We start from the raw sequence: 26,843 nt of genomic DNA on the forward strand, positions 1-26,843 counted from the left end.
ATAAATGGGGTTGTATTCTAGAAATTACTTTTAAGTTCAATGGTTTTGAAGCACAAACTCATGAACTGCATTAAACAAGTCAAATTTAAGCAAAAAGCATTTCATAGAGTGAGTAGTTTCAAAGATTGACTACTTTTTTTTTTTTCTCCTGCCTCAGCCTCCCTAGTAGCTGGGATTACAGGTGCCCACCACCACGCCCAGCTAATTTTTTTTGTATTTTTAGCAGAGACGGGGTTTCACCATGTCAGTCAGGCAGATCTCAAACTCCTGACCTCACCTTGGCCTCCCAAAGCACTGGGATCACAAGCGTGAGCCATCGTGCCCAGCCCAGGATGTCATTTTTCAAGTGTTCCCTTTCAGTTTATTAGTGGTCAAGGGACAAGCCAAAGCAGATGATGGATAATTAAGAAGGTGGGGCTTTAGAACACAAAGCTTGCCAGAACTCCTGTGGGTGGAACTTGAATGTATTGAGTCACCATAAGTGGACAAGGAAGGAGCTTTCAACAGGTAAAGGGGGTATAGCTCAGGTGGTAGAGCATTTGACTGCAGATCAAGAGGTCCCCGGTTCAAATCCGGGTGCCCCCTTCCAGGATGTTTTCTCACTTCCATTTTAAAGTAGATACTGCCGGCCACAGTGTCACCAGAAAAGATGAGAAAACTTTTTTTTTCCCCCTTGACACAGTACTCCTTTAATCCCACAATGCTCTGTGGTAATTTTAAATCAGATACACTGAAAGGATATTAACTTTTACAATAATATTGTACAATTAAAACTATATATGTAAATCCAAGAGACTGGAGGAGTCTACATATACTGAGTTTCTTATTTAACAATAACTGATGATTTTTATATAATTGAGAATAAATCTTTATCAGATGATGAGACTCATAGAGGATAATAGGTCAATTATTATGGTAATTTTTAAAATCTCTTTTTATTATTATTATTATACCTTAAGTTTTAGGGTACATGTGCACAATGTGCAAGTTAGCTACATATGTATACATGTGCCATGCTGGTGCGCTGCACTAACTCGTCATCTAGCATTACGTATATCTCCCAATGCTATACCTCCCCCTCCCCCCACCCCACAACAGTCCCCAGAGTGTGATGTTCCCCTTCCTGTGTCCATGTGTTCTCATTGTTCAATTCCCACCTATGAGTGAGAATATGCTGTGTTTGGTTTTTTGTGCTTGCGATAGTTTACTGAGAATGATGATTTCCAATTTCATCCATGTCCCTACAAAGGACATGAACTCATCATTTTTTATGGCTACATAGTATTCCATGGTGTATATGTGCCACATTTTCTTTATCCAGTCTATCATTATTGGACATTTGGGTTGGTTCCAAGTCTTTGCTATTGTGAATAATGCCGCAATAAATATACGTGTGCATGTGTCTTTATAGCAGCATGATTTATAGTCCTTTGGGTATATACCCAGTAATGGGATGGCTGGGTCAAATGGTATTTCTAGTTCTAGATCCCTGAGGAATCGCCACACTGACTTCCACAATGGTTGAACTAGTTTACAGTCCCACCAACAGTGTAAAAGTGTTCCTATTTCTCCACATCCTCTCCAGCACCTGTTGTTTCCTGACTTTTTAATGATTGCCATTCTAACTGGTGTGAGATGGTATGTCATTGTGGTTTTGATTTGCATTTCTCTGATGGCCAGTGATGGTGAGCATTTTTTCATGTGTTTTTTGGCTGCATAAATGTCTTCTTTTGAGAAGTGTATGTTAATGTCCTGCGCCCACTTTTTGATGGGGTTGTTTTTTTCTTGTAAATTTGTTTGAGTTCGTTGTAGATTCTGGATATTAGCCCTCTGTCAGATGAGTAGGTTGCGAAAATTTTCTCCCATTTTGTAGGTTGCCTGTTCACTCTGATGGTAGTTTCTTTTGCTGTGCAGAAGCTCTTTAGTTTAATTAGATCCCATTTGTCTATTTTGGCTTTTGTTGCCATTGCTTTTGGTGTTTTAGACATGAAGTCCTTGCCCATGCCTATGTCCTGAATGGTAATGCCTAGGTTTTCTTCTAGGGTTTTTATGGTTTTAGGTCTAACGTTTAAGTCTTTAATCCATCTTGAATTGATTTTTGTATAAGGTGTAAGGAAGGGATCCAGTTTCAGCTTTCTACATATGGCTAGCCAGTTTTCCCAGCACCATTTATTAAATAGGGAATCCTTTCCCCAATGCTTGTTTTTCTCAGGTTTGTCAAAGATCAGATAGCTGTAGACATGTGGCGTTATTTCTGAGGGCTCTGTTCTGTTCCATTGATCTATATCTCTGTGTTGGTACCAGTACCATGCTGTTTTGGTTATTATAGCCTTGTAGTATAGTTTGAAGTCAGGTAGTGTGATGCCTCCAGCTTTGTTCTTTTGGCTTAGGATTGACCTGGCATTTTGGTTCCATATGAACTTTAAAGTAGTTTTTTCCAATTCTGTGAAGAAAGTCATTGGTAGCTTGATGGGGATGGCATTGAATCTGTAAATTACCTTGGGCAGTATGGCCATTTTCACGATATTGATTCTTCCTACCCATGAGCATGGAATGTTCTTCCATTTGTTTGTATCCTCTTTTATTTCCTTGAGCAGTGGTTTGTAGTTCTCCTTGAAGAGGTCCTTCACATCCCTTGTAAGTTGGATTCCTAGGTATTTTATTCTCTTTGAAGCAATTGTGAATGGGAGTTCACTCATGATTTGGCTCTCTGTTTGTCTGTTGTTGGTGTATAAGAATGCTTGTGATTTTTGTACATTGATTTTGTATCCTGAGACTTTGCTGAAGTTGCTTATCAGCTTAAGGAAATTTTGGGCTGAGACAGTGGGGTTTTCTAGATATACAATCATGTCGTCTGCAAACAGGGACAATTTGACTTCCTCTTTTCCTAATTGAATACCCTTTATTTCTTTCTCCTGCCTAATTGCCCTGGCCAGAACTTCCAACACTATGTTGAATAGGAGTGGTGAGAGAGGGCATCCCTGTCTTGTGCCAGTTTTCAAAGGGAATGCTTCCAGTTTTTGCCCATTCAGTATGATATTGGCTGTGGGTTTGCTGTAGATAGCTCTTATTATTTTGAAATACATCCCATCAATATCTAATTTATTGAGAGTTTTTAGCATGAAGGGTTGTTGAATTTTGTCAAAGGCCTTTTCTGCATCTATTGAGATAATCATGTGGTTTTTGTCTTTGGTTCTGTTTATATGCTGGATTACATTTATTGATTTGCGTATATTGAACCAGCCTTGCATCCCAGGGATGAAGCCCACTTGATCATGGTGGATAAGCTTTTTGATGTGCTGCTGGATTCGGTTTGCCAGTATTTTATTGAGGATTTTTGCATCAATGTTCATCAAGGATATTGGTCTAAAATTCTCTTTTTTGGTTGTGTCTCTGCCAGGCTTTGGTATCAGGATGATGCTGGACTCATAAAATGAGTTAGGGAGGATTCCCTCTTTTTCTATTGATTGGAATAGTTTCAGAAGGAATGGGACCAGTTCCTCCTTGTACCTCTGGTAGAATTCGGCTGTGAATCCATCTGGTCCTGGACTCTTTTTGGTTGGTAAGCTATTGATTATTGCCACAATTTCAGATCCTGTTATTGGTCTATTCAGAGATTCAACTTCTTCCTGGTTTAGTCTTGGGAGAGTGTATGTGTCGAGGAATTTATCGATTTCTTCTAGATTTTCTAGTTTATTTGCGTAGAGGTATTTGTAGTGTTCTCTGATGGTCGTTTGTATTTCTGTGGGATCAGTGGTGATATCCCCTTTATCATTTTTTATTGCGTCTATTTGATTCTTCTCTTTTTTATTAGTCTTGCTAGTGGTTTGTCAATTTTGTTGATCCTTTCAAAAAACCAGCTCCTGGATTCATTAATTTTTTGAAGGGTTTTTTGTGTCTCTATTTCCTTCAGTTCTGCTCTGATTTCAGTTATTTCTTGCCTTCTGCTAGCTTTTGAATGTGTTTGCTCTTGCTTTTCTAGTTCTTTTAATTGTGATGTTAGAGCGTCAATTTTGGATCTTTCCTGCTTTCTCTTGTGGGCATTTAGTGCTATAAATTTCCCTCTACACACTGCTTTGAATGAGTCCCAGAGATTCTGTTGTCCCAGATTCTGCGTCCCAGAGATATTTTGTGTCTTTGTTCTCGTTGGTTTCAAAGAACATCTTTATTTCTGCCTTCATTTCGTTATGTACCCAGTAGTCATTCAGGAGCAGGTTGTTCAGTTTCCATGTAGTTGAGCAGTTTTGAGTGAGATTCTTAATCCTGAGTTCTAGTTTGATTGCACTGTGGTCTGAGAGATAGTTTGTTATAATTTCTGTTCTTTTACATTTGCTGAGAAGAGCTTTACTTCCAAGTATGTGGTCAATTTTGGAATAGGTGTGGTGTGGTGCTGAAAAAATTGTATATTCTGTTGATTTGGGGTGGAGAGTTCTGTAGATGTCTATTAGGTCCTCTTGGTGCAGAGCTGAGTTCAATTCCTGGGTATCCTTGTTGACTTCCTGTCTCGTTGATTTGTCTAATGTTGACAGTGGGGTGTTAAAGTCTCCCATTATTAATGTGTGGGAGTCTAAGTCTCTTTGTAGGTCACTCAGGACTTGCTTTATGAATCTGGGTGCTCCTGTATTGGGTGCATATATGTTTAGGATAGTTAGCTCTTCTTGTTGAATTGATCCCATTACCATTATGTAATGGCCTTCTTTGTCTCTTTTGATCTTTGTTGGTTTAAAAGTCTGTTTTATCAGAGACTAGGATTGCAACCCCTGCCTTTTGTTGTTTTCCATTTGCTTGGTAGATCTTCCTCCATCCTTTTATTTTGAGCCTATGTGTGTCTCTGCACGTGAGATGGGTTTCCTGAATACAGCACACTGATGGGTCTTGACTCTTGATCCAATTTGCCAGTCTGTGTCTTTTAATTGGAGCATTTAGTCCATTTACATTTAAAGTTAATATTGTTATGTGTGAATTTGATCCTGTCATTATGATGTTAGCTGGTTATTTTGCTCGTTAGTTGATGCAGTTTCTTCCTAGTCTCGATGGTCTTTACATTTTGGCATGATTTTGCAGCAGCTGGTACTGGTTGTTCCTGTCCATGTTTATTGCTTCCTTCAGGAGCTCTTTTAGGGCAGGCCTGGTGGTGACAAAATCTCTCAGCATTTGCTTGTCTGTAAAGGATTTTATTTCTCCTTCACTTATGAAGCTTAGTTTGGCTGGATATGAAATTCTGGGTTGAAAATTCTTTTCTTTAAGAATGTTGAATATTGGCCCCCACTCTCTTCTGGCTTGTAGAGTTTCTGCTGAGAGATCAGCTGTTAGTCTGATGGGCTTACCTTTGAGGGTAACCCGACCTTTCTCTCTGGCTGCCCTTAACATTTTTTCCTTCATTTCAACTTTGGTGAATCTGACAATTATGTGTCTTGGAGTTGCTCTTCTCGAGAAGTATCTTTGTGGCATTCTCTGTATTTCCTGAATCTGAATGTTGGCCTGCCTTGCTAGATTGGGGAAGTTCTCCTGGATAATATCCTGCAGCGTGTTTTCCAACTTGGTTCCATTCTCCCCATCACTTTCAGGTACACCAATCAGACGTAGATTTGGTCTTTTCACATAGTCCCATATTTCTTCGAGGCTTTGTTCGTTTCTTTTTATTCTATTTTCTCTAAACTTCCCTTCTCGCTTCATTTCATTCATTTCATCTTCCATCACTGATACCCTTTCTTCCAGTTGATCGCATCGGCTCCTGAGGCTTCTGCATTCTTCACGTAGTTCTGGAGCCTTGGTTTTCAGCTCCATCAGCTCCTTTAAGCACTTCTCTGTACCGGTTAGTCTAGTTATACATTCTTCTAAATTTTTTTCCAAGTTTTCAACTTCTTTGCCTTTGGTTTGAATGTCCTCCTGTAGCTTGGAGTAATTTCATCATCTGAAGCCTTCTTCTCTCAGCTCATCAAAGTCATTCTCCGTCCAGCTTTGTTCCGTTGCTGGTGAGGAACTGTGTTCCTTTGGAGGAGGAGAGGCGCTCTGCTTTTTAGAGTTTCCAGTTTTTCTGCTCTGTTTTTTCCCCATCTTTGTGGTTTTATCTACTTTTGGTCTTTGATGATGGTGATGTACAGATGGGTTTTTGGTGTGGATGTCCTTTCTGTTTGTTAGTTTTCCTTCTAACAGACAGGACCCTCGGCTGCAGGTCTGTTGGAGTACCCAGCCGTGTGAGGTGTCAGTCTGCCCCTGCTGGGGGGTGCCTCCCAGTTAGGCTGCTTGGGGGTCAGGGGTCAGGGACCCACTTGAGGAGGCAGTCTGCCCCTTCTCAGATCTCCAGCTGTGTGCTGGGAGAACCACTGTTCTCTTCAAAGCTGTCAGACAGGGACATTTAAGTCTGCAGAGGTTACTGCTTTTTGTTTGTCTGTGCCCTGCCCCCAGAGGTGGAGCCTACAGAGGCAGGCAGGCCTCCTTGAGCTGTGGTGGGCTCCACCCAGGTCGAGCTTCCTGGCTGCTTTGTTTACCTAAGCAAGCCTGGGCAATGGCGGGCGCCCCTCCCCCAGCCTGGCTGCCGCCTTGCAGTTTGATCTCAGACTGCTGTGCTAGCAATCAGCAAGACTCCGTGAGCGTAGGACCCTCCGAGCCATGTGTGGGATATAATCTCCTGGTGCGCCATTTTTTAAGCCTGTCGGAAAAGCACAGTATTCGGGTGGGAGTGACCCGATTTTCCAGGTGCCGTCTGTCTCCCCTTTCTTTGACTAGGAAAGGGAACTCCCTGACCCCTTGCGCTTCCCAAGTGAGGCAATGCCTCGCCCAAGCAGGGCTCGTGCATGGTGCGTGCACCCACTGACCTGCGCCCACTGTCTGGCACTCCCTAGTGAGACGAACCCAGTACCTCAGATGGAAATGCAGAAATCACCTGTCTTCTGCGTCGCTCACGCTGGGAGCTGTAGACCAGAGCTGTTGCTATTCGGCCATCTTGGCTCCTCCGATTGACTACATTTTTATATATCAACATTTTAAACATTGTTTAGGGTCCCAGTCTGTAGGGGACACGTTTTACCTACCTGTATCACTACCCTTCTTTTGTAACAGCTTGTGGAAATGCATTTCTGTTCATCAAAAAGCCATGTTATTTCACACACTTTCCAGCCCCCTAGCAGTTTGGTAGAACGACGTGGCCAATTCTGCATGGGGCTATGAGCTCTGTGTAAGTACAGGCTGAAGCATTTAGAGCTTGTGTACAACCCTCTGGGCTCCCTCATTCTCTGCTGAAGCAACTGTGGAGGTTGAATGATGAGATGAAGATAAGAACAGTATGGATCCTCGAGTTACCACATGGACTGTCTGAACTTGTAGCAGACTTTGCATGATTAAGAGTGTTAATAAATGTTTAGTTATGTTTAGTCCCTGGGATTTGGAATTTATCATTCTAGTATAGCCTAACATATCCTAAAATACAGCTCCTCCACTGTCATGCCTATGAACCTGTGGTCACGGTGACCACATATTAAGGTCCAGGAGTATTTATTTGATCCAGGTCCATTAATCTAGGCCAATGAAAGTCAACCCTAAAATTTCTGTTGTAATTCTTAGGAAGGCATGCTCTCTTTCTGCTGAAGTTGTTAAATTGATAGGACATAATCTTAAAGCCATGGAAAAAGAGCCTACTGGGAAATTAAACCAACACAGATAAAAGCAAAGCCAAGAAGAAAGATCCTAAACACTTCTCTAAGTACCTGGATCCCTAAATTTTTCCCTCAAATAAGCCAGTAAATTCCTTTCTTTGTTTAAACCAATCTGAGTTAGGCTTCTGATACTTGAAAGAATTATGAGTACTACAGAGGGTAACCATAGAAGTCTTTAATAGCTTAAACATCACATAAATAACACTAATTTGAACTCTAGCTTCTGGGAGGAAGAGCACGTGTAACACAAGAGGTAAGGGGAAGAGGAAGAAAATAACTGTATTTTGAACATGCAGGGTAGTCCTAAGCAATTTTAAAAATAAATTCCTCTTGCCTCCCTGTATGTAAAACTCACACATCTATAGGTGACTCATCCCAAACCCCAATATCCTGAGCCCTCAGATGCCATACACAGGTCACTAAAGACTCCATTCAAGCCAACCCTGCAACCTGAAAAACTACAGCACTGTCCACGAAGTTCTTCTCATTTTCCACCAAATCCAAATTTCTAGGAAAACATATGCTCTGAAAGAAGACACATCAATTTATTATTTTGAGACAGTGTCTCACTCTGTCACCCAGGCTGGAGTACAGTGGCACAATCTTGGCTCACTAAAACCTCCACCTCCTGGGTCAAGCAATCCTCCCACCTCAGCCTCCCAGGTAGCTGGGACTGCAGGCACATGTCACCATGCCTGGCTAATTTTTTTGTCTTTTTAATAGATATGGGGTTTCACCATGTTGGCCAGGCTGGTCTTGAACTCCTGGACTCAAGCGATCCACCTGCCTCCACCTCCCAAAATGCTGGGATTATGGGGGTTAGCCACCGCCCCAGCTAACACACCAAATTATTAATAGTACTCACTTCTCAGGAGAGGAACTGGGAAGGGACTTGAATTTAAACATTATAATGATCATATAATGCTTTCATAATTTAAAAAAAAAAAAAACTAGGCCAGGGGTGGTGGCTCACACCTGTAATCCTAGCACTTTGGGAGGCCGAGGCAGGTGGATCACCTGAGGTCAGGAGTTCAAGACCAGCCGGGCCAACATGGCAAAACTCCGTCTCTACTAAAAATACAAAAATTAGCCAGATGCGGTGGTGTACACCTATAATCCCCGCTACTAGGGAGGCTGAGGCAGGAGAATCGCTTGAACCTGGGCAGCGGAGGTTGCACTGAGCCAAGATCGCACCACTTCACTCCAGCCTGGGAGAAAGCGTGAAACTCCGTCTCATAAATAAATAAATAAAACTAATAATAAAAATATACAATAAGAATTTATTCTTCCGAAGCAGCTGATCTCATTTGGGCCTTCTGAAAAAACAGTCTAAAGTCAACAAGAAGTCATACAAAGGCATGAATGGTTAAGTAAGTCCCGCAAATCCCTGCTTTGCAGTTTTAACACAATATGCTTATTAGCTCAAATAAATTTTAATAGGTAAGTGCAAAGCATTCAGGTTGTTCCTAAACTAAAAATATTTTAGACAATTCATCTAGTTTAAGAAATCTGCCCTTAATGTTACTTCCCCTAGGCTCTTTTTCTGTTCACCCCTCTCTAAATCCAGGTTTTCCACCAATTATGATAGCAGTTTATGTGTAAGACATGTTTTTAGTATGTTGTCATAAATCAGGAGTTAACTGAAACACAAAGTTTTATACACACAGTACATATTACAGAAATTATAATAGATTCCATAGATATGCTGATACATTGTTTGGGGGGGTGGGGGAGGGAGGGACGGAGAGAGAGAGAGAGAGAGAGAGTGTGTGTGTGTGTGTGTGTGTGCGTGTGTGTGTGTGTGTTCCATGTTTTTCTATGTACTTTGGCTTCATGCACTCTGGATACAAAAGAAATTAATGTTGTTCCTTCAGTTGTCAGAGGTTTCTAAATTTAGTGGGCATCTCTAAAGATTATAGCAGTCTATACATATTAGTTATATATGTGATATTAAATATATCACCCTTTTAAATATATATTTAAGTTGTTGATTCTAATCTTTTTATCCATTCTAGTTTTGTCATGTTTATATTTGCTTTTGAGTTTCAGTAAAAATTACAAAATATTCCAAATACTTTCTCAAAATATTAATTCACTTCTATTAAAACATTTTGCAGCTAAGTGCCAGAATGTGAACTATCTCAAAAATCTTAAAAGACTGAGACTCACCTCTATACATTTTCAACCTTTCAATATTTGAGAGGCTGAGTTCTAATCACTGTTTAAGAGGTGATCAATATCCTATTTATAAAATGGAATATAAATCATACCATTTCTTCCAGCAAAGGGTAATATTAGAGACCTGAGACTCACTGACTAGTACCCCTTTTCTTAACTTACTTAAGAGCTGCCAGATTAACACATATGGCCCAATTTGTGGGCTCAGTTAAGTGACCCAACGACAGAAAACAAAATAGCTGGGCCAACGAGATCCCCTTCTGAAAGTTGTAAGACTTTGGATCTGACACAGCTTTGAGGCCAGTATGGGAGCTGAATCTCTAAGACATAAAACTGGCACTGTTGATGACTGTATTTCCTGCCACGTGGAGAAAGCCAGTCTGCACTAAAAGAATAAAGCCACCAACCCACCAAAAGAAGAAGAAGAAGAAAAGACAAAGGGCTTTGGTGGTGTTTCAGATACTGTCCTTATTTTTTTCTGTGACCTAGCTGTAGACCAAGCCTTCTAGCAGTATGACTATTCCACTTCTTGAACTCAATAAAAAATTAAAATCAATAAATCAATAAATTTATATTGTAAATAAATTTCTCATTATACTTAAATTAGCTCAAGCTGGAGTTCCATCACTTTCGGCCAAGAATCTTCTCTCTTATAGTAAAAAAATTAAACATAAAAGGTATCCATTGCAAAAGAATGAAGCTGAGCCAGGCATGGTGGCTCACGCCTGTAATCCCAGCACTTTGGGAGGCCAAGACGGGTGGATCACAAGGTCAGGAGTCCGAGACCAGCCTGGTCAATATGGTAAAACCCCGTCTCTACTAAAAATACAAAAATTAGCTGGGCGTGGTGGCAGGTGCCTGTAGTGCCAGCTACTCAGGAGGCTGAGGCAGGAGAATCATTTTGTAAAAAGTAAAGTAGAGGTTCCTCTTCAAAGACTTTCCTCCCCATCTAATTAGGAATAAATAGTAGCTTCTCTTAGAAGCAAAATTTATTTAAAGACCTGTGCTAACATTCTTAAACATCTGCTAGCCGTAATAAGGAAATCAACATTACTTTATGCTCTTAGCTCCCACAATTTAGCCTAAATATTTGCCCTAGCGTGCTTATACTGGTCCAAGCAAGCATTAGGTCATAGCCTGTTCCTCTTCCTTATTTAAAAGTGTTTTTACCTTTCTCAACATTCCACAAGTTACTTCCTCCTTCCTTTGTTCCCCTCTACCTTGGCCTCTTTTTACAAAGTTCTAAGTTGCTAGCCAATTGGGGTGAGGTCCCGTTCCAGCCAATGGAAACTGGACACAGCAGTAGGGTGGATGCCTCAGGTTATAAACGACCCTGTCTCCTTTGTTCGGTGTACTCTTGTGGCACGAGTGTACCCTTTCTGCAGGAAGTAAAAATGGCCTTACTAAATAAATTTATGTTCAAGTGCTATTTCTTTACGGCTCCGAGGAACAAACATTTCAAACAGCTTGAACCCAGGAGACGGAAGTTGCAGTGAGCCAAGATCGCGCCACTGCACTCCAGGCTGGGCGACAAGAGTGAGACTCTGTCTCAAAAAAAAAAAAAAAAAAGAATGAAGCTGGACCCTTATAACACATACAAATATTAACTCAAGATGCATCAAAGACCTAAAACTATGAAACTGAGAAGAAAACATAGGAGAAAATCTTTGTGATACTGGATTTTGCAATGATTTCTTGGATATGACACAAAAAGCAGGCAAAAAAAATAAAAATAGATAAACTGACTACATCAAAATTTAAAACTTCAATGCATAGAAGGACACAATCAAGAGAATGAAAAGGCAACCTATAGAATGGGAGAAAGAATGTGCAAATCATATATCTGGCAAGGGGTTAATATCCAGAATATATAAGAACTCCTAAAACTCTACAACAAAAAAACAAGTAACTCAATTTTAAAAACTGACTTGAATAGACATTTCTCCAAAGATACACAAATGGTCAGGGAAATGCAAGTCAGAACCACAGGGAGATAACAACTCACACCGATTAGGGTGGCTACTTGCAAAACAACAAGGATGTGGACTAACTGGAAGCTTTGTGTATTGCTGGTGAGAATGCAAAATCTTTCAGCCAGACAAAAGAGTGACACAGAAACCAAATTCTGATAAAGAGGTATGAGAAAAGTAAAATGAGATAGAGACTATGTATTAGTTCGTTTTCACGCTGCTGATAAAGACATACCCGAGACAGGGAGGAAAAAGAGGTTTATTTGGAATTATAGTTCCACATGGCTGGGGAGGCTTCAGACTCATGGCGGGAGGTGAAAGGCACTTCTTACAGACTAGCTATATTTGGATTGCTCTGTATCTAAGCCTACCCGAAATATTTAGGACTGTTCTTAGCAGACACAATGATGTACACAACACCAACTTAATGACCACATCACAATGATGTACACGACACCAAACTCCAGTATTAATAGAAAGCTGCTATGTAGTCAAAGGTTCAGCATGTGGTCAGAAATCCTAATTTCTAAACTAAACTGAAACACAGATTATTTAATTATTTATTCATTCAACTTAAATTTAATCACCCAGTTCCAGAGGTACCAGGTAGGCTTGGTATGGGGTACAGAAATGCACATAATATAATCTCTGATCAAAGGAATTCAGAGATGTCTGCTTTGGCCAAAATAAGAGTAGTTTGTGCACTTCCTGTCTTCCAGCCTAATTCTCTTCCACTATACCATACTGCCACATCTGAACCAAAAATTTATGTATGCTCTGGGGTGGAGGCTGGGGAATATAATTTCATACAGCACTATCTCTATGATAGAACTTAATACAATTACTTTTACTAGAAAAAACTAAAATGATACAAACTTATCACATATATATGGCTCCTTTTTTTACTTAGAAATCTTAATCTGTTATACAAATACAATGTTTATTAAAAGAATGACTGATTTCAGTTGCATATCTTTGCAAACAAAAAACACTCTACCAAGTGATCTGAAGTAACCATTTTCCATCAATCAAAATGGACATGATTCAATTGCATATAACTATGTCTCCAAATGTAATTAGATGCTTTATTTTCTATTTATTCCCATCCTCAAACCAAAACCAAAAATCAATATCAAACACCAGAATAAAGTTAAACCAACCCATCAAAACACAACAACAGAAGAGTAAAGGGAGAAAAGATTAAAACAATCTGGAATTACCAAAGATTAAGAAATTTTAATCTTGTAATATATTTAAAATGTAATTGCTTAACATCAGGAATATAGTTGATATGATTTGGCTGTGTCCTTACCCAAATCTCATCTTGAATTACAGTTCCCATAATCCCCATGTATCATGGGAGGGACCAGGTGGAGATAACTGAATCATGGGGGCGGTTTCCCCCATCTTGTTCTCACAACAGTGAGTTAGTTCTCACGAGATCTGATGGTTTTACAGTGGGATTCCCCCTTCGCTAGGCACTTATTCTTCTCCTTCCACCATGATTATAAGTTTACTGAGGCCTCCCCAGCCATGCTGAACTGTGAGTCAATTAAACCTCTTTCCCTTATAAATTACCCAGTCTCAGGTATGTCTTTATTAGCAGCGTGAGAATGGACTAATATAATATTATTTAGGAGGAAAAAAAAAAGTGCTGCCTCACTATGAAAGAAATTATCCTCTGCACTAGCAAAAATAAGGGGAGTTAACCAAAAGAATTTTTCCCATTAAAGAGGAGGAAACAAACAAGGCAAACCTCTTCCCTTTGGATAAAAGACATACTATAAACAGCAGCTGATAATCCAATCATTTACTAAGTAGTCGTCCAAAGCAGCAAATCTCAATGTAGATCATTTCAAATTAAACATGCCTTCTCTCAACTCTTCATTACTCCTCATAATTCAACACTCCAATAATTCTGCCCTTGTTGAGAATCAATGCTATTGAGAATCATCCTTAGAATGGAAATGTGCCAAATTCCTTAAGTGTGCTTCATTCCTTCAAATCACCTTTGTAAAGCATCAGTACATAATAAAACCCACTTTCTCAATACAAAATTCTACTTTTCATATCATGAAGTTGTGGGTTCTAGCCACCCTTGTCTCAATGAACTGGAGCTCAAATCCCTTTTTTGCAAGTAAGTGAAAATTCTAATGGTTATTATCAATCTCAGAACAGAGAGAAGGCAAACAAGTCTGCCATTTGATTAGATGAGTCCTGTTACACTAGCAAAACCCTGGCCATCTCAAAAGCTTTGAGGTCTAAGTTGTCCTGGACAGTTAAATATTCCACATTACTGAAGTTTTTTTTAATCCTATAAATTATCAATTTTTATTTTATAATTTGTGATAGGAATCTCTTTTGAAGCATATCCTCTTCTTAACAAGTGTTTTAAATTACAAAAGTAATACACAATCATTGAAAAGACTACAATTCAAAAGTGTATGAAATAAAAAGTTCCTTCCCTTATCATTCCCTACTCTGGTTCCACAACGGTAATCATTGTAACATAATCTGGATGTACTCTTCTAGACCTCTTCAGAATACATACAAATTTTATATGTAACTGTATATACAAACACAAGTAAGCAATAAAATCATGTTACTGTACATTCAGTTCTTACTGTACATTCATCATTCAACCTGATGAATAAGGCTTTTAAATTTTAAAATGCTGGTACACCTGATTTTTTAAAAACTTTATCTACCACAGTCTTTTTCATCATTCTTCTACTAACAGGCACTTTTACAACCAGAAACTTTTTTTTTTCCTGCAATGAAGAGTTTTGTGCAAACACCTTTGCTCACTTGTATTTTTCTGCAGGAAAGTTTAGAAATGAAAATGCTAAAGGACAGATTAGACTTTTTAAACATCTTGAGAAACACTGTTATATTCTCTGCCTTCTTTAAAATAATCTGATTCTTTCCTTGAAGGTGCAGGATCATTCTTACCAGTATTTACTTTTTCACTCTGTATAATACAGTGATTCTCTTGGGGCCCTAGAAGTAGATTCACTTCTCACTATGGTTTGGATATGGTTTGTTTGACCCCAACCAAAACTCATGTTGAAATTTGATTCCCAAAGTGGTGGTGTTGGGACATAGGGCCTAATGGGAGGTGTTTGGATCATGAGGGATCCGCCCTCATGGATAGTGGTTTGGTGTCATTTTTGGTAGTGAGTTGCGTTCTCACTCTAATAAGACTGGATCACTTTTTGAGAGTGGGTTTTTAAAAAGTCAGTATTCCCTTCAGGTTTTCTTTCTCTCTTCATACATCCATGCTTCCCCTTTGACCCATCAAAACCCTGTGCCAGAAGCCGGGGGCATGCCTTTGAACTTACCAGCCTGTACAACCATTAGTTAAATAAACCTTTTTTCTTTATAAATTACCCAGACTTAGGCATTCTGTTATGGCAACATAAAATGAACTAGGGCACTCCTGCATTAAATTTCATCTATTTTTGTAATTTTTAAACCTTTTCCTTTATTGTTTGTCCCTTCATACTGCCATCACTGTATTACCTATAACACTTTTTCTCATTTCTATTGGAAAAACTGAGAATTTTCCAATAGAAATCTGAGAATTTAATGTGCTAAAATTGAGATCAAATTAAAATTTAAATAAAATTTTTATTTGCCACACAAGAATACATCTGGTAGCTGCTATTTTAATCTCTCAGAGGCCATTTCATGCTCTCCTAGATTCTAGAGAGGTAAGTTTCCCAGATCATTAACTTTTGGACAGATGAAACATCATCACTGTGATTATTAATATACTAATAGGCTCCCTGTTTATACTGTCATGTGGAAAATACCTTGTTTAAACAAACAGGAGGAAAACGGATTAGGAAATTAGCATAATGCCATTATTCAGTAAATATAATAGTGTTTATCATTATAAAAATATTATAAGCAAGCTTTTTATTACTCTAGTCTATTCCATCCCTACATCCAGTCAGTTGGTTACATGCACTATTATGTGGATATATGAGGCACTCGAGTAACTCCCCCTTCCTTCTGGGACCACTAGTTTAAATTAATTTTAAGTAACTATCCTCCCCCCATCATTAGCTATAAGTCAGTATTAGTAAATTGTTTAGGATAAACACATAACCTAACCAAAGTCAGTATGACTAAAGGAGACCCTCTGCTAGTATTTCTGGAGAAAAGAAGCTTGGTGCAGGCTTGCATTTTCCCTTACTTCCATCCCTCTTCCTCTTCTTCCATTCCCCCACTTCCTCTTTCCCTCCCTTCCTTTCTCCCCAAAGGTACAATAGAGAAGACCATCATTCTTCTCCAGGATATGGGGGTATGAAGATGTAAAACCTAGAGCTAAATGAACACGGAGGATGGTATGAATGGAACCTGAGAATAAAAAGAACAAGAGGGAGCACAGCCAAGAAATGGGGCCTGAAGATTATTTGACCCCTGAATCAAAATATGCCTGGACTTTGTAGTCATGTATGCCTGTTTAGGTTGGATTTTTTGTTACTTTAGGACACTTTTTTATCCTAAACCCTACAGCTAAAACTTTATACTGGTGTCTAGTCTTCACACTTCAAGCACCATTTTTACTGAATAAGTTCCAGCAACTACTTGTCAACAAAGTCCATTAGTTTTAAGACTAAAATTTTCTCTTTAAAACTTTTATCTTCCAAAACATATTCTAAAATCACATTCATTCATAATATGTAACTGAATAATGACAGAAAGAAACTCAGCTCAGCACACACTCTATTTCCAAGTCTTACAAACTCTGAAGAAAAAAACTCTGAAGAAATATTCAATACTTTGAAAAGATGACTAAAACAAAAAGTTAGAGAGGAATAAAAGTATAAAACACAGAATAACATGCAGATATTTCTTTTTCCCGGCATTTTGCTCCCCAGTTTTCAGATTTTTAAGTGTCTTTCTGGAATGAAAGCTATTTGTGATCCAGCTAGTCAATATTCCTTGTGGTACTGTAGTAGCCAATGACTTAATTAATCATTAAAACAAACCGGTTACCTAATTCAATCTAATTCTGATGAAAAACATAGAATTTAACCTCTGGAATATCACATTCCTCTAATATTCAACTGTTTAAACATGTAATTTCATTCTAAAAACTGAAAAAAAAATTAACTTACCTCAATTGTTTCGCATAGTTCTGTTCAATTTCTATCCTCTCTTTAACAAATTTGGCATATCTTTCCAAGAAGTCAATTCCCCATTGTGTATGCTTGTCTAAGCTGTCGAACTGATCCTGGAAAAGGAAGATAAAAATGCATTTTCAAAAGTCTAAAATTTTATCCACAGATATTTTTAACAGCTTCTGGTATTTGTACAGAGAAGCAATGAGGTATAAAAGGAAAAACCCAGGCTCTTCTACTAGTTCCCCCACTTCACCCTTTAAGACCTAGAAATAGGTCGTCCCTAAGCATAAATCATGCTACTTTATGTCTGAATGTCTTTACAAACATGGCTCTCCCAGTTGCAACACCCTCCCCTGACCAGCCTTTTGCAGTCAACTCTTCCCCAAATCCCCCCTATCCTGGCCTTTGAGATTCTGTTCAGGCATTATGTCTGTCAGAAAATGGTCCTAAACTCTCAGACTTTCTCCAGGTCCCCAAGCCTCCCTAAAATTACTATCTTATTCATTTGCTATACTATATTGAGGGCCAGAATCATGCGTCATTCAACTCTGAACCCCCACAGCCTAAGCACCATGCTTGGCACCATAGCAGGTACTCAGTGAAGAATTATTTAGCTGGACAAAATCAAACATACCTGAGTTCAAATTCTGGGATCTGCCATTTCCGAGATGTTTGAAACTGGGCAAGCTAACAAGGCTCCTTGAATGTTTTCCCATCTTAAAATGGAAGTCCCATCACCCACCTAAATAGGACTGTGGTGATGTTATTAAACATGTTCTGCAATGCAGGAAACATGATAATGACATATAATAGAGTACCACTGTCCTACAAGGCTCTTTCAGTTCTCAAAGATGCCACCTCCTGCCACAGAAACCATCATTTCCCTTGCTTTAAGAACAAGCTCCAAATTGACTAATAACTTGGTGCTGTCTCCCTCTCTTATATCAAGTCTGCAATGCTGAAAAAAATTCAAGTATCATCCCTTTCCACAATTACAGGTTGTTTTAAAATCACTTGTGGTTTAGTCACGTTATTTACAAATGAATTATCTCCTTTTGCCTTTTATCTCTTTCTCTACCTTAAACCATCAAAAAAAATTCTACTCCTAAAAGCAAGTTACCACTCTATTCTTCCAAGAAACTTTCTGATTATCATCTGGTTTTCAAAATATATCTGAATACAGCAAGAAAATGCACTGCTCAGTAAACTCAATCTGCATAATATGAACTACTGTAAATTAGAATTTTCATCAAACTGAAACTGAAACACAATCAATGAAAAACAATTCCAAAAACAAACAAACAAACAAAAAAAACAACAACACTTCAAAGCTGAAACAATCTTCCTTTTTCTAAATTGCTTCAAAGGCTTCTCTTCCCACAATCATCTTCACCAAATTTTATATTACACTTCTTTATCCTCTAGATTAAGTCTCCAAATTTTAAATTCCAAACCCCATCAGTAAAAAACCTGAACAAAAACAATTATATGTAGTTATTTATATATTAAATGATATACTATTGAATTACGTAGTTATGAAATCACAATAGAAATTTTAAAAAGAGATGAAAATGAAATGAACATTATTTTTAAACAGGTTTTTTTTTTTAACATATTTGACAAACAAAAGCCTTTGAGCAATGACTTTTAAAATATTATGGCCGGGCGCAGTGGCTCACACTTGTAATCCCAGCACTTTGAGAGGCCGAGGTGGGTGGATCACTTGAGGTCAGGAGTTCGAGACCAGCCTGGTCAACATGGTGAAACCCTGTCTCCACTAAAAATACAAAAATTGGCCAGGCGTGGTGGCACGCACCTGTGGTCCCAGCTACTCAGGAGGCTGAGGCAGGAGAATTGCTTGAACCCAGGAGGCGGAGGTTGCAGTGAGCCAAGATCATGCCACTGCACTCCAGTCTGGGCAACAGAGTGAGACTCTGTCTCAAAAAATATGTATATATTATTAATAATATTTTTAGTGAGGGCAATAATCAAATATGCTTTATTATTTATAAACTCCTAGTTCAACACTTAATGGTAAAGTAATCTGAAGGTATTGGTTCTAAACTATGATATCTAGTTTCTAGTTGTTGCCATAGCTAGGTAAACAAAAGACACCACATAAAGATATAAAGACACCATCAATGCAAAAAATTTACTGTTGCTAAACTTTCTAATTCGTTTTTCAACCCGCCTGCCAATATGCAAAGGTTTATGTTAAAATTTGGCCAATAAATTTATTTGATGCCAATTTGTTATTTTTGTAAACTAAACTAAATCAGAAAATATTACAACTTTTTATTTTTAAAAAATAAGTTCAGGCCAGGTGCACTGGCTCACGCCTGTAATCCCAGCACTTTGGGAGGCCGAGGTGGGCGGATCACGAGTTCAGGAGATCGAGACCATCCTGGCTAACACAGTGAAACCCCGTCTGTACTAAAAATACAAAAAAAAATTAGCCAGGCGTGGTGGCGGATGCCTGTAGTCCCAGCTATTTGGGAGGCTGAGGCAGGAGAATGGCATGAACCCAGTAGGTAGAGCTTGCAGTGAGCCGAGATCGTGCCACTGCACTCCAACCTGGGTGACAGAGCGAGACTCTGTCTCAAAAAAAAAAAAAAAAAAAAGTTCAAACCCCACTGAAACTAATTGTGATGATTAATTTTATGTGTCATCTGGGCTGTGCCACTGTGCCCAAATATTTACTTGGTCAAACATTATTCTGGATGTTTCTGTGAAGGTGTTTTTTAGATGAAATTAACATTTAGGCCAGGTACAGTGGCTCATGCCTATAATCCCAGCACTTGGGAAGGCCCAGATGGGAGACTCATTTGAGGCCAGGAGTTCGAGATCAGCCTGGGCAACACAGCAAGACCCTGTCTCTACAAAACATAAAAAAGGCTAGATGGCTCACATCTGTAAGCCTACCACTTTGGGAGGCCGAGGCCAAGAGAATCTCTTGAGCTCAGGAGTTCAAGACCAGCTTTAGCAACATGTTAAGACCCAATCTCTAACAAAAAAAATTTAAAAATTAGCCAGGCATGTTAGCACATGCTTGTAGTTCCAGCTACCTGGGAGACTGAAGTGGAAGAATTGTTTGAGCCCAGAAGGTCATGACTGCAGTGAGCCGTGATCACTGCACTTCAGCCAGGGTAAGAGAGCAAGACCCTATCTCAAAAATAAATATTAATAATAAATAAACAAATAAAATTAGCCAGGTGAAAGGCGGAGGTGGGAGGATCCCTTGAGTCCAGGAATTCAAGTTACAGTGAGCTGTGACTGTGTCACTGCACTCCAGCCTGGGTGACAGTGAGATCCTGTCCACAGGAAAGGAAGGAAAAAGAGGAGAAGGAAGGGGGAGGTGGGGAGGGGGAGAGGGTAAGAGGGAAGGAAAAAATTAATATTTAAATAGGTGCATTTTAAATAAAGCAGATTATGCTCCAAAATGGGTGGGTGGGCCTCATCTAATCAGTTGAAGGCTTTCATTGAACAGACTGGCCTTCCCCCAGCAAGAAAGAATTCTGCCAGAATACTGACTTTGGTCTGAAACTACAACTGTTCCCTGGGCCTATCCTGCAGATCCCAAGCTTCCACAATCACGAGTCAATTTCTTAAAAGAAATTTTTCTCTATACGTGTATATATCCTGTTGATTACCTGTCTCTAAAACACTGACTTTACAACAAGTAAAAGATTTCTGTTTCTAAGAATTTTAAGTGTACAGACAAAATAATATTTGCACGTGACACAGATCATTTTCAGCAACAAAATTATATAATGAATACATTTCCAAACATTCATCATCAAAATGCTTTCTATATAGCTCAAATTTCTTTGGAAAAGCAGATATTCAGTCATCATTAAAACTTCTCTTTTATCATGAAGGGACAGATTAAATTTTCTCAAAAATACCTGGTAGGTAAGCATACTAGTTAAAGAAAAATGTCAACAAATTTGAAACAGCCAGAAGATAAATAGCCAACCTGTATTAAACAAAGATTTTTCAATTGTCTCTCCCTGTTTCATTTGGAAACACTGTAAATAGTCTTAAAGGTATTGTTTTTATAAAACTAACCATAATAAAAATATAACTTAATATTCTGTGGACTTCCTGCTTTAGTTTTCTTTGCATACCTACAAATGAAGTGAATAAATTCCAACCTTATTCCAATTTCCTTTTTAAAATTCCAGCCAACACACTACTTTATCAGTGGTTAATACATTTACTGTTAAGAATAAATCTTTCTCAACACATCTTTCCTTTAGTGGGTCACAAAAAGGCAGTTTTAAATATAACTACTTTATTGAAACATTATTCATTATTGAAACAATCTAGACATAAGCTGAGAAATGTTGGAAACTTCTGTACTTTAATGAAACTGTACAACAAACTTTCCATGTGAAATCTCTCCTAAAAAATATTTCTATTTTTCCATGTGGCCTAAGAGTATTTGCTGAGATAATTTATTTTATTGACATATTTTACACATATAATATCACTATTTTCACCATAAAAGGAAGAGTTAGTGCTAATGATTGATACCGTTTGGCTGTGTCCCCACCCAAATCTCACCTCAAATTGTAATAATCCCCACATATCATGGGATGGACTTCACGGGAGGTAACTGAATCATGGGGGCAGGTTTTTCCCTTGCTGTTTTCATGACAGTGAATAAGTCTCATGAGATCTGATGGTTTTATAAAGGGGAGTTCCCCTGCAAATGCCAATGCTCTCTTGCCTGCTCCCATGTAAGACGTGACTTTGCTCCTCATTTGTCTTCCGCCATGATTGTGAGGCCTCCTCAGCCATGTGGAACTAACTGTGAGTCAATTAAACCTCTTTCCTTTATAAATTATCCAGTCTTGGATGTCTTTATTAGCAGTATGCGAACAGACTAATACAGCTACATAATAAGAAATATATACATTTGGTCTCCACCCCTGATTCCTGACACAGAGCTTCTAAAACCCTTATTCCCTGAGTCACAGGGGTAAGAGGAGCATCTTTTGTTATTCATAATAACCCCCTTTCAATCATACCTAAATTTATGCTAATGCAGTGACTTTGAAGGACAAGGGCTGGCTGGAGAGGAACCAACCATGTGATCTGAGGGTTGAAACTTTCAGTTCTCCCCACCCCCAAGCCTCCTGGGAAGAGAGAAGGGATGGAGACTGAATTCAATCAACAATAATTAATGATTTAATCAATCATACCTATGTAATGGAGCCCCCACAAAAACCCTAAACCATGGGTTTGGAAACCTTCGGGGTAGGTGAACACATCCACTTGCAGTGCATCTCAACTCCACAAGAACAGAAGATCATGCACCCTGGGTCTTTCCAAATCTTACCCTAGGTACCTCTTCATCTAGCTGTTCATCTGTGTCCTTTATAATATCCTTTGTAATAAACCAGTAATAGTAAATGAAGTGTTTCTCTGAGTTCTGTAAGCCATTACAGCAAATTATCAAACTGGAGGAGGGGGTCACAGGAACCCCTGATTTGTAGCCAAGTCAGTCAAGTACCAGAAGTCCAGGACCTGCAATTGATGCTTGAAGTCCTGGCGGTATTATGGAACTGAACCCTTCAACGGTAGGATCTGTACCAACTCCAGACAGATAGTGACAAAATTGAACTGTAAGACATCTAGTTAGTGTCCAGAGAGTTGAAGAACTGGTTGTTCAAGTGGAAAAAACTCATGTGTTTGGTGTCAGAAGGAACACTTTTTCCTTTTAGCAAGAATATTTCTAATAGTGTACGTCTTTCACCACTAAGTTCAAAATTTCAAGAGACTTTCCAGTAACCCATATTCATATCATAGCAGCATTATGGAAGCAACCCACTTGTCCATCAACAAATAAGTGAATAAAGAAAATGTGGTATATAAATACAATTAATATTATTCAGCCTTAAAAAGGAAGGAAATTCTGGCACATGCTACAAAACATGGATAAATATTGAAGACATCATGCTAAGTAAAATAAGACAGAAAAGGACAAATACTGTATGATTCCACCTACACGAGGTACTTACAATAGTCAAAACCAGAGAGAAGGAAGTAGAATGGTAGTTGACAGGGAATAGGGGTAGGAAGGAATGGGGAGTTATTTAATGAGTGTAGAGTTGCAAGATGAAGATCATTCTGGAGATTTATGGTGGTGATGGTTGTACAACAGTATCAACGCACTTAATGCCACTAAACTGTACATTTAAAAATGGTTAAGATGGTATATTTTACATTATGTATTTTACACAGTAAAAAAATCTTCACCCCTCCACCAAAAATAAATTTCCTGTGGTTCACCTATGCATTCACCATCATAGCTCACTGCAGCATCGAAATCCTGGGCTTAAGCCATCCTCCAGCCTCAGTCTCCCAAGTAACTAGGACTACAGAGATGCCCCATGGCTCACTGCAGACTCGACCTCCTGAGCTTAAACGATCCTTCCAGCTCAGCTTCTCAAGTAGCTGGGACTATAGGCACATATCACCAAGCCCAGCTAATTTTTGTATTTTTAGTAGAGACACGGTTTTGCCATGTTGCCCAGGCTAGTCTCAAACCCCTGAGTTCAAGCGATCCTCCTGCCTTGGCCTCCCAAAGTGCCATTTCAAATAACCTTCTCAATAATTTCTTAGAGGGGGAAGGTCACCTCTAGTCCATATGATTATGTAGACATTATATCTTTCTTTGTTAATAAACATTGTTTACGTTTTATTCTCAAACACATTAAGAAGCATCAACCTGGCCATTTCTTATCGTTTGCCTATATTCACATTAAAATATTATATTTAATCCACAGTTTCTTTTTTATATTTTATTTTTTAGGTTTTTAAGAGATGGGATCTGGCTCTTTCACCCAGGAATGTAGTGGCACCATCATAGCTCACTGCAGTGTCGAACTCCTGGGCTTAAGCTAATTTTTAAAAATATTTTGTAAAGACAGGGTCTTGCTTTGTTGCTTGGTCTGGTCTCAAACTCCCAGCCTCAAGCAATTCTCCCACTTGGGCCTCCCAAAGCACCAGGACTATAGGCGCGAGCCACCACACCCAGCCCAATCCATGGTTTCTTTATAGGAAACTTTCTAAGTCCAAGACAAGACACCAGTATCAACTCACATTTTAAATACTAGTAAAGTATCCCATTTCTTATTTTTTAGATAACATATAAACAGAAGTTCTAAGCTCTTTTCTCCTTATGTCAGTGGATCATCTTGTGTGCTCTTCTTTGAAGACCCATGCATTTAAATAATGCATTATCCTTTATCCAATTTTTATCAAGTCCTTCCTACCTACCCTACTAATATGGTTTTACTGGCTTTTCTCTTCTTGTTGTTATCTCCTCCACCACTGGTTCCCATAAAGAATTCATTTTCTATTTATCACTTTTCAAGCTCTTTCAGGATTCTCAAAGAAAAATTACTTCATCTAAAAAATAGATATCTAAGACCTGTATCAGATTGTTTTTAAAAACTAAATGTCATTCTTATTTTCTCCAATACTCAAAATCATGCATGCTGTGATTCCACTGGATAGAACCTTAGACTATATGTATGTATTAGCTCTCTCCAAAAGGTATTTTGAGAGTTGGTCACCATAACAAATGTGTAAAAGCTCAGCTAATCAGAATATTGAGAAAGTTAATCAAATTTCATTTTTCAGTTACTGATAAAGTTACAAATTATAAAAATTATTTAGATACCATTTTTTAAAGTTTTAAATTTATTTTATAACTGACAAAAACTGGATATATGGATACAATGTTTAATTGTTAATGTTGATTTAAAACTCAAAATAGAACTGTACAAGTAGAAAACATAACAGAAGCCTATAATTGTGTTAAGTATATTTAAGGTTGTACTATACTTTTAAAATAAATAAAAGCCAACTTCAAAAAATAGCAATCAGCTTTAAAAGGCACCATAAAGGTAAAATATAATACAAGTTTAGCTACAAGTGAAACAAATTCTCTTCTTTGTAACAACTGTGACCTGGCAGTAGCTCATGGCTATCATTCCAGCACTTTAGGAGGCCCAGGTGGGAGGATAACAAACGAAAATTTTTTATACTAGGTTATGGTGGCACATGCCTGTAGTCCTAGCTACCGGGGAGGCTGAGATGGGAGGACAACTTGAGTCTAGAAGTTCAAAGTTACAGAGAGCTGTGATCATGCCACAATGCTCCAGCCTGGGTGACAGAGCAAGACCCTGTCTCTTTGGGGTGGGGAAAAAAAAAAGTCATTCAGCCTTTCTTTAGTGGTCACACTATTAGTGATCAAACAATTCCAGAAACATGAGAGAAGAAGGCTGGAAAGCAAGGAATGGTTTTAATCACCACAATATAAAGTAGAAAGTTTTTAAATTAAAATATAAGAATCAGCCAGGCATGGTGGCTCACGCCTGTAATCCTAACACTTGGGAGGCCAAGGTGGGAGGATTGCTTGAGTCCAGGAGTTCATGACCAGCCTGGGTAACACAGCAAGACCATCTCTAAAAAAAAAATTTTTTTTTTAAATTAGCCAGGCATCATGGCCCATGCCTGTAATCCCAGCTACTCTGCAGGCTGAGGTGGGAGGATTGCTTGAGCCTGGGAGGTTGAGGCTGCAGTGAGCCATGATCGCACACTGCACTCCAGCCTGGGTGACAGTACAAAACCCAATCTCTTAAAAATAAATAAGTAAATAATAAAATGTAAGAATCAAAGTCATGAAGTCTTAGATTATCAAAAGTAACATCTTCCAACCTCTTTAGTTTCAAAGCCTGAGATCATACATCCTCCTGCTCCACATCAGCAAATACTTTGGGACTATGGAAAAGGTCAAGGGAAAAGATCATGAAAAACTAAAGGAGTGAAGGTGAGCAGTATTCTGAAATCATCTGTAAGTTAGAAATAAAGAAGAACATTAAGTCATCAAAGAGGCATCACTTCCCTATTCTCTCTACCTTTAGCACTGTTCTTATTCCTATGGATTTATTCCAGATAGAACCTGGAATAAATTACTAGTTAGTAATTTCAGCTAGTTGGACTTACTCAGAGTCCAACTTCCTCATTTCCTTGTCTTAAATATCCTCTCACTTCCTTTTCCAACACATTCATTCTTACCATAGCTTGTGTGAAATGAATCTCTGTATCAGTGGTGAGCTCTAATTTAAATCTTATCATCTTATATGTAAACTCAAGAAAGCTCTTATTTTCTGTTTCCTTGGGCATTCTTTTTTAATTTTGTAAAATATTTAAAGTTATTTTACTGTATTTACTTGGAAACACAAGGAAAATATTCTAAATTAAAGCTGGCATCAGCACCAACATAAATGTCCACATTATGTAGTATAACTTGAATTATATGTTGCTACAAGGTTCTACCGTATAGTAATGTGAGGCAACAAATATTATGTTTACTCAGTCTTCTTGCTTTTATCTGTATGTCTTTAATGTAATTTAATTTAAAAGAACTATTTTATGTATCACTTTAGAAGTCACTATTTAATATTCAATCCTTGTTTTCCCAATTACTTTGATACAGCCTTGCATCCAAATGAAGTCCCAATAAAGTACTTTTTGGTAAAAAACCAAGTGTCATCATCATTTTGAAAATACTTTCTTCACTAAAAAGCAGAATAATGACTTTGCTGTCCTAGTTTGGACTTGCTCTATGGCTCTGACTTTCTGCCAAAGTTCCTCCAGCACTTCTGAATACCAAACTACCACCAAAAATGTTTTTAAAGATCTAACACAACTGACTTTTCTCCCTCTTTAACTCTTATGGACTGCAGAAACTTTTTGTTTCAGTCTCATAGAGCTAAAACACCAACTTCCATTCAGGATCAACCATGTCTATCCTCAAAGAAAATTGAGAAATATTGTAGAATTTTTAAAAAATCAATTTAGTTATTTTTGGTTTCTCATGGTGTTGT

General features: G+C 38.4%; 1 protein-coding gene and 1 non-coding gene across 7 annotated transcripts in view; one reads left to right on the plus strand and one right to left on the minus strand.

Moving 5' to 3' along the window:
* Positions 1–26,843, minus strand: part of FNBP1L (formin binding protein 1 like) — a 106,259-nt gene that overhangs the window by 37,787 nt on the left and 41,629 nt on the right. For all 6 annotated transcript variants that reach the window (XM_003308219.7, XM_524770.8, XM_009425602.5 and 3 more), the window contains exon 2: positions 16,933–17,048. In XM_003308219.7, the coding sequence (XP_003308267.1) occupies positions 16,933–17,048 (116 nt within the window). The remainder of the gene's footprint in view (positions 1–16,932; positions 17,049–26,843) is intronic.
* TRNAC-GCA (transfer RNA cysteine (anticodon GCA)) lies at positions 513–585 on the plus strand. The gene has a single exon. It is a non-coding gene; the product is annotated as a tRNA-Cys (tRNA).

Source organism: Pan troglodytes, chromosome 1, assembly GCF_028858775.2.
Source record: "Pan troglodytes isolate AG18354 chromosome 1, NHGRI_mPanTro3-v2.0_pri, whole genome shotgun sequence".
Lineage (NCBI taxonomy): Eukaryota > Metazoa > Chordata > Mammalia > Primates > Hominidae > Pan > Pan troglodytes.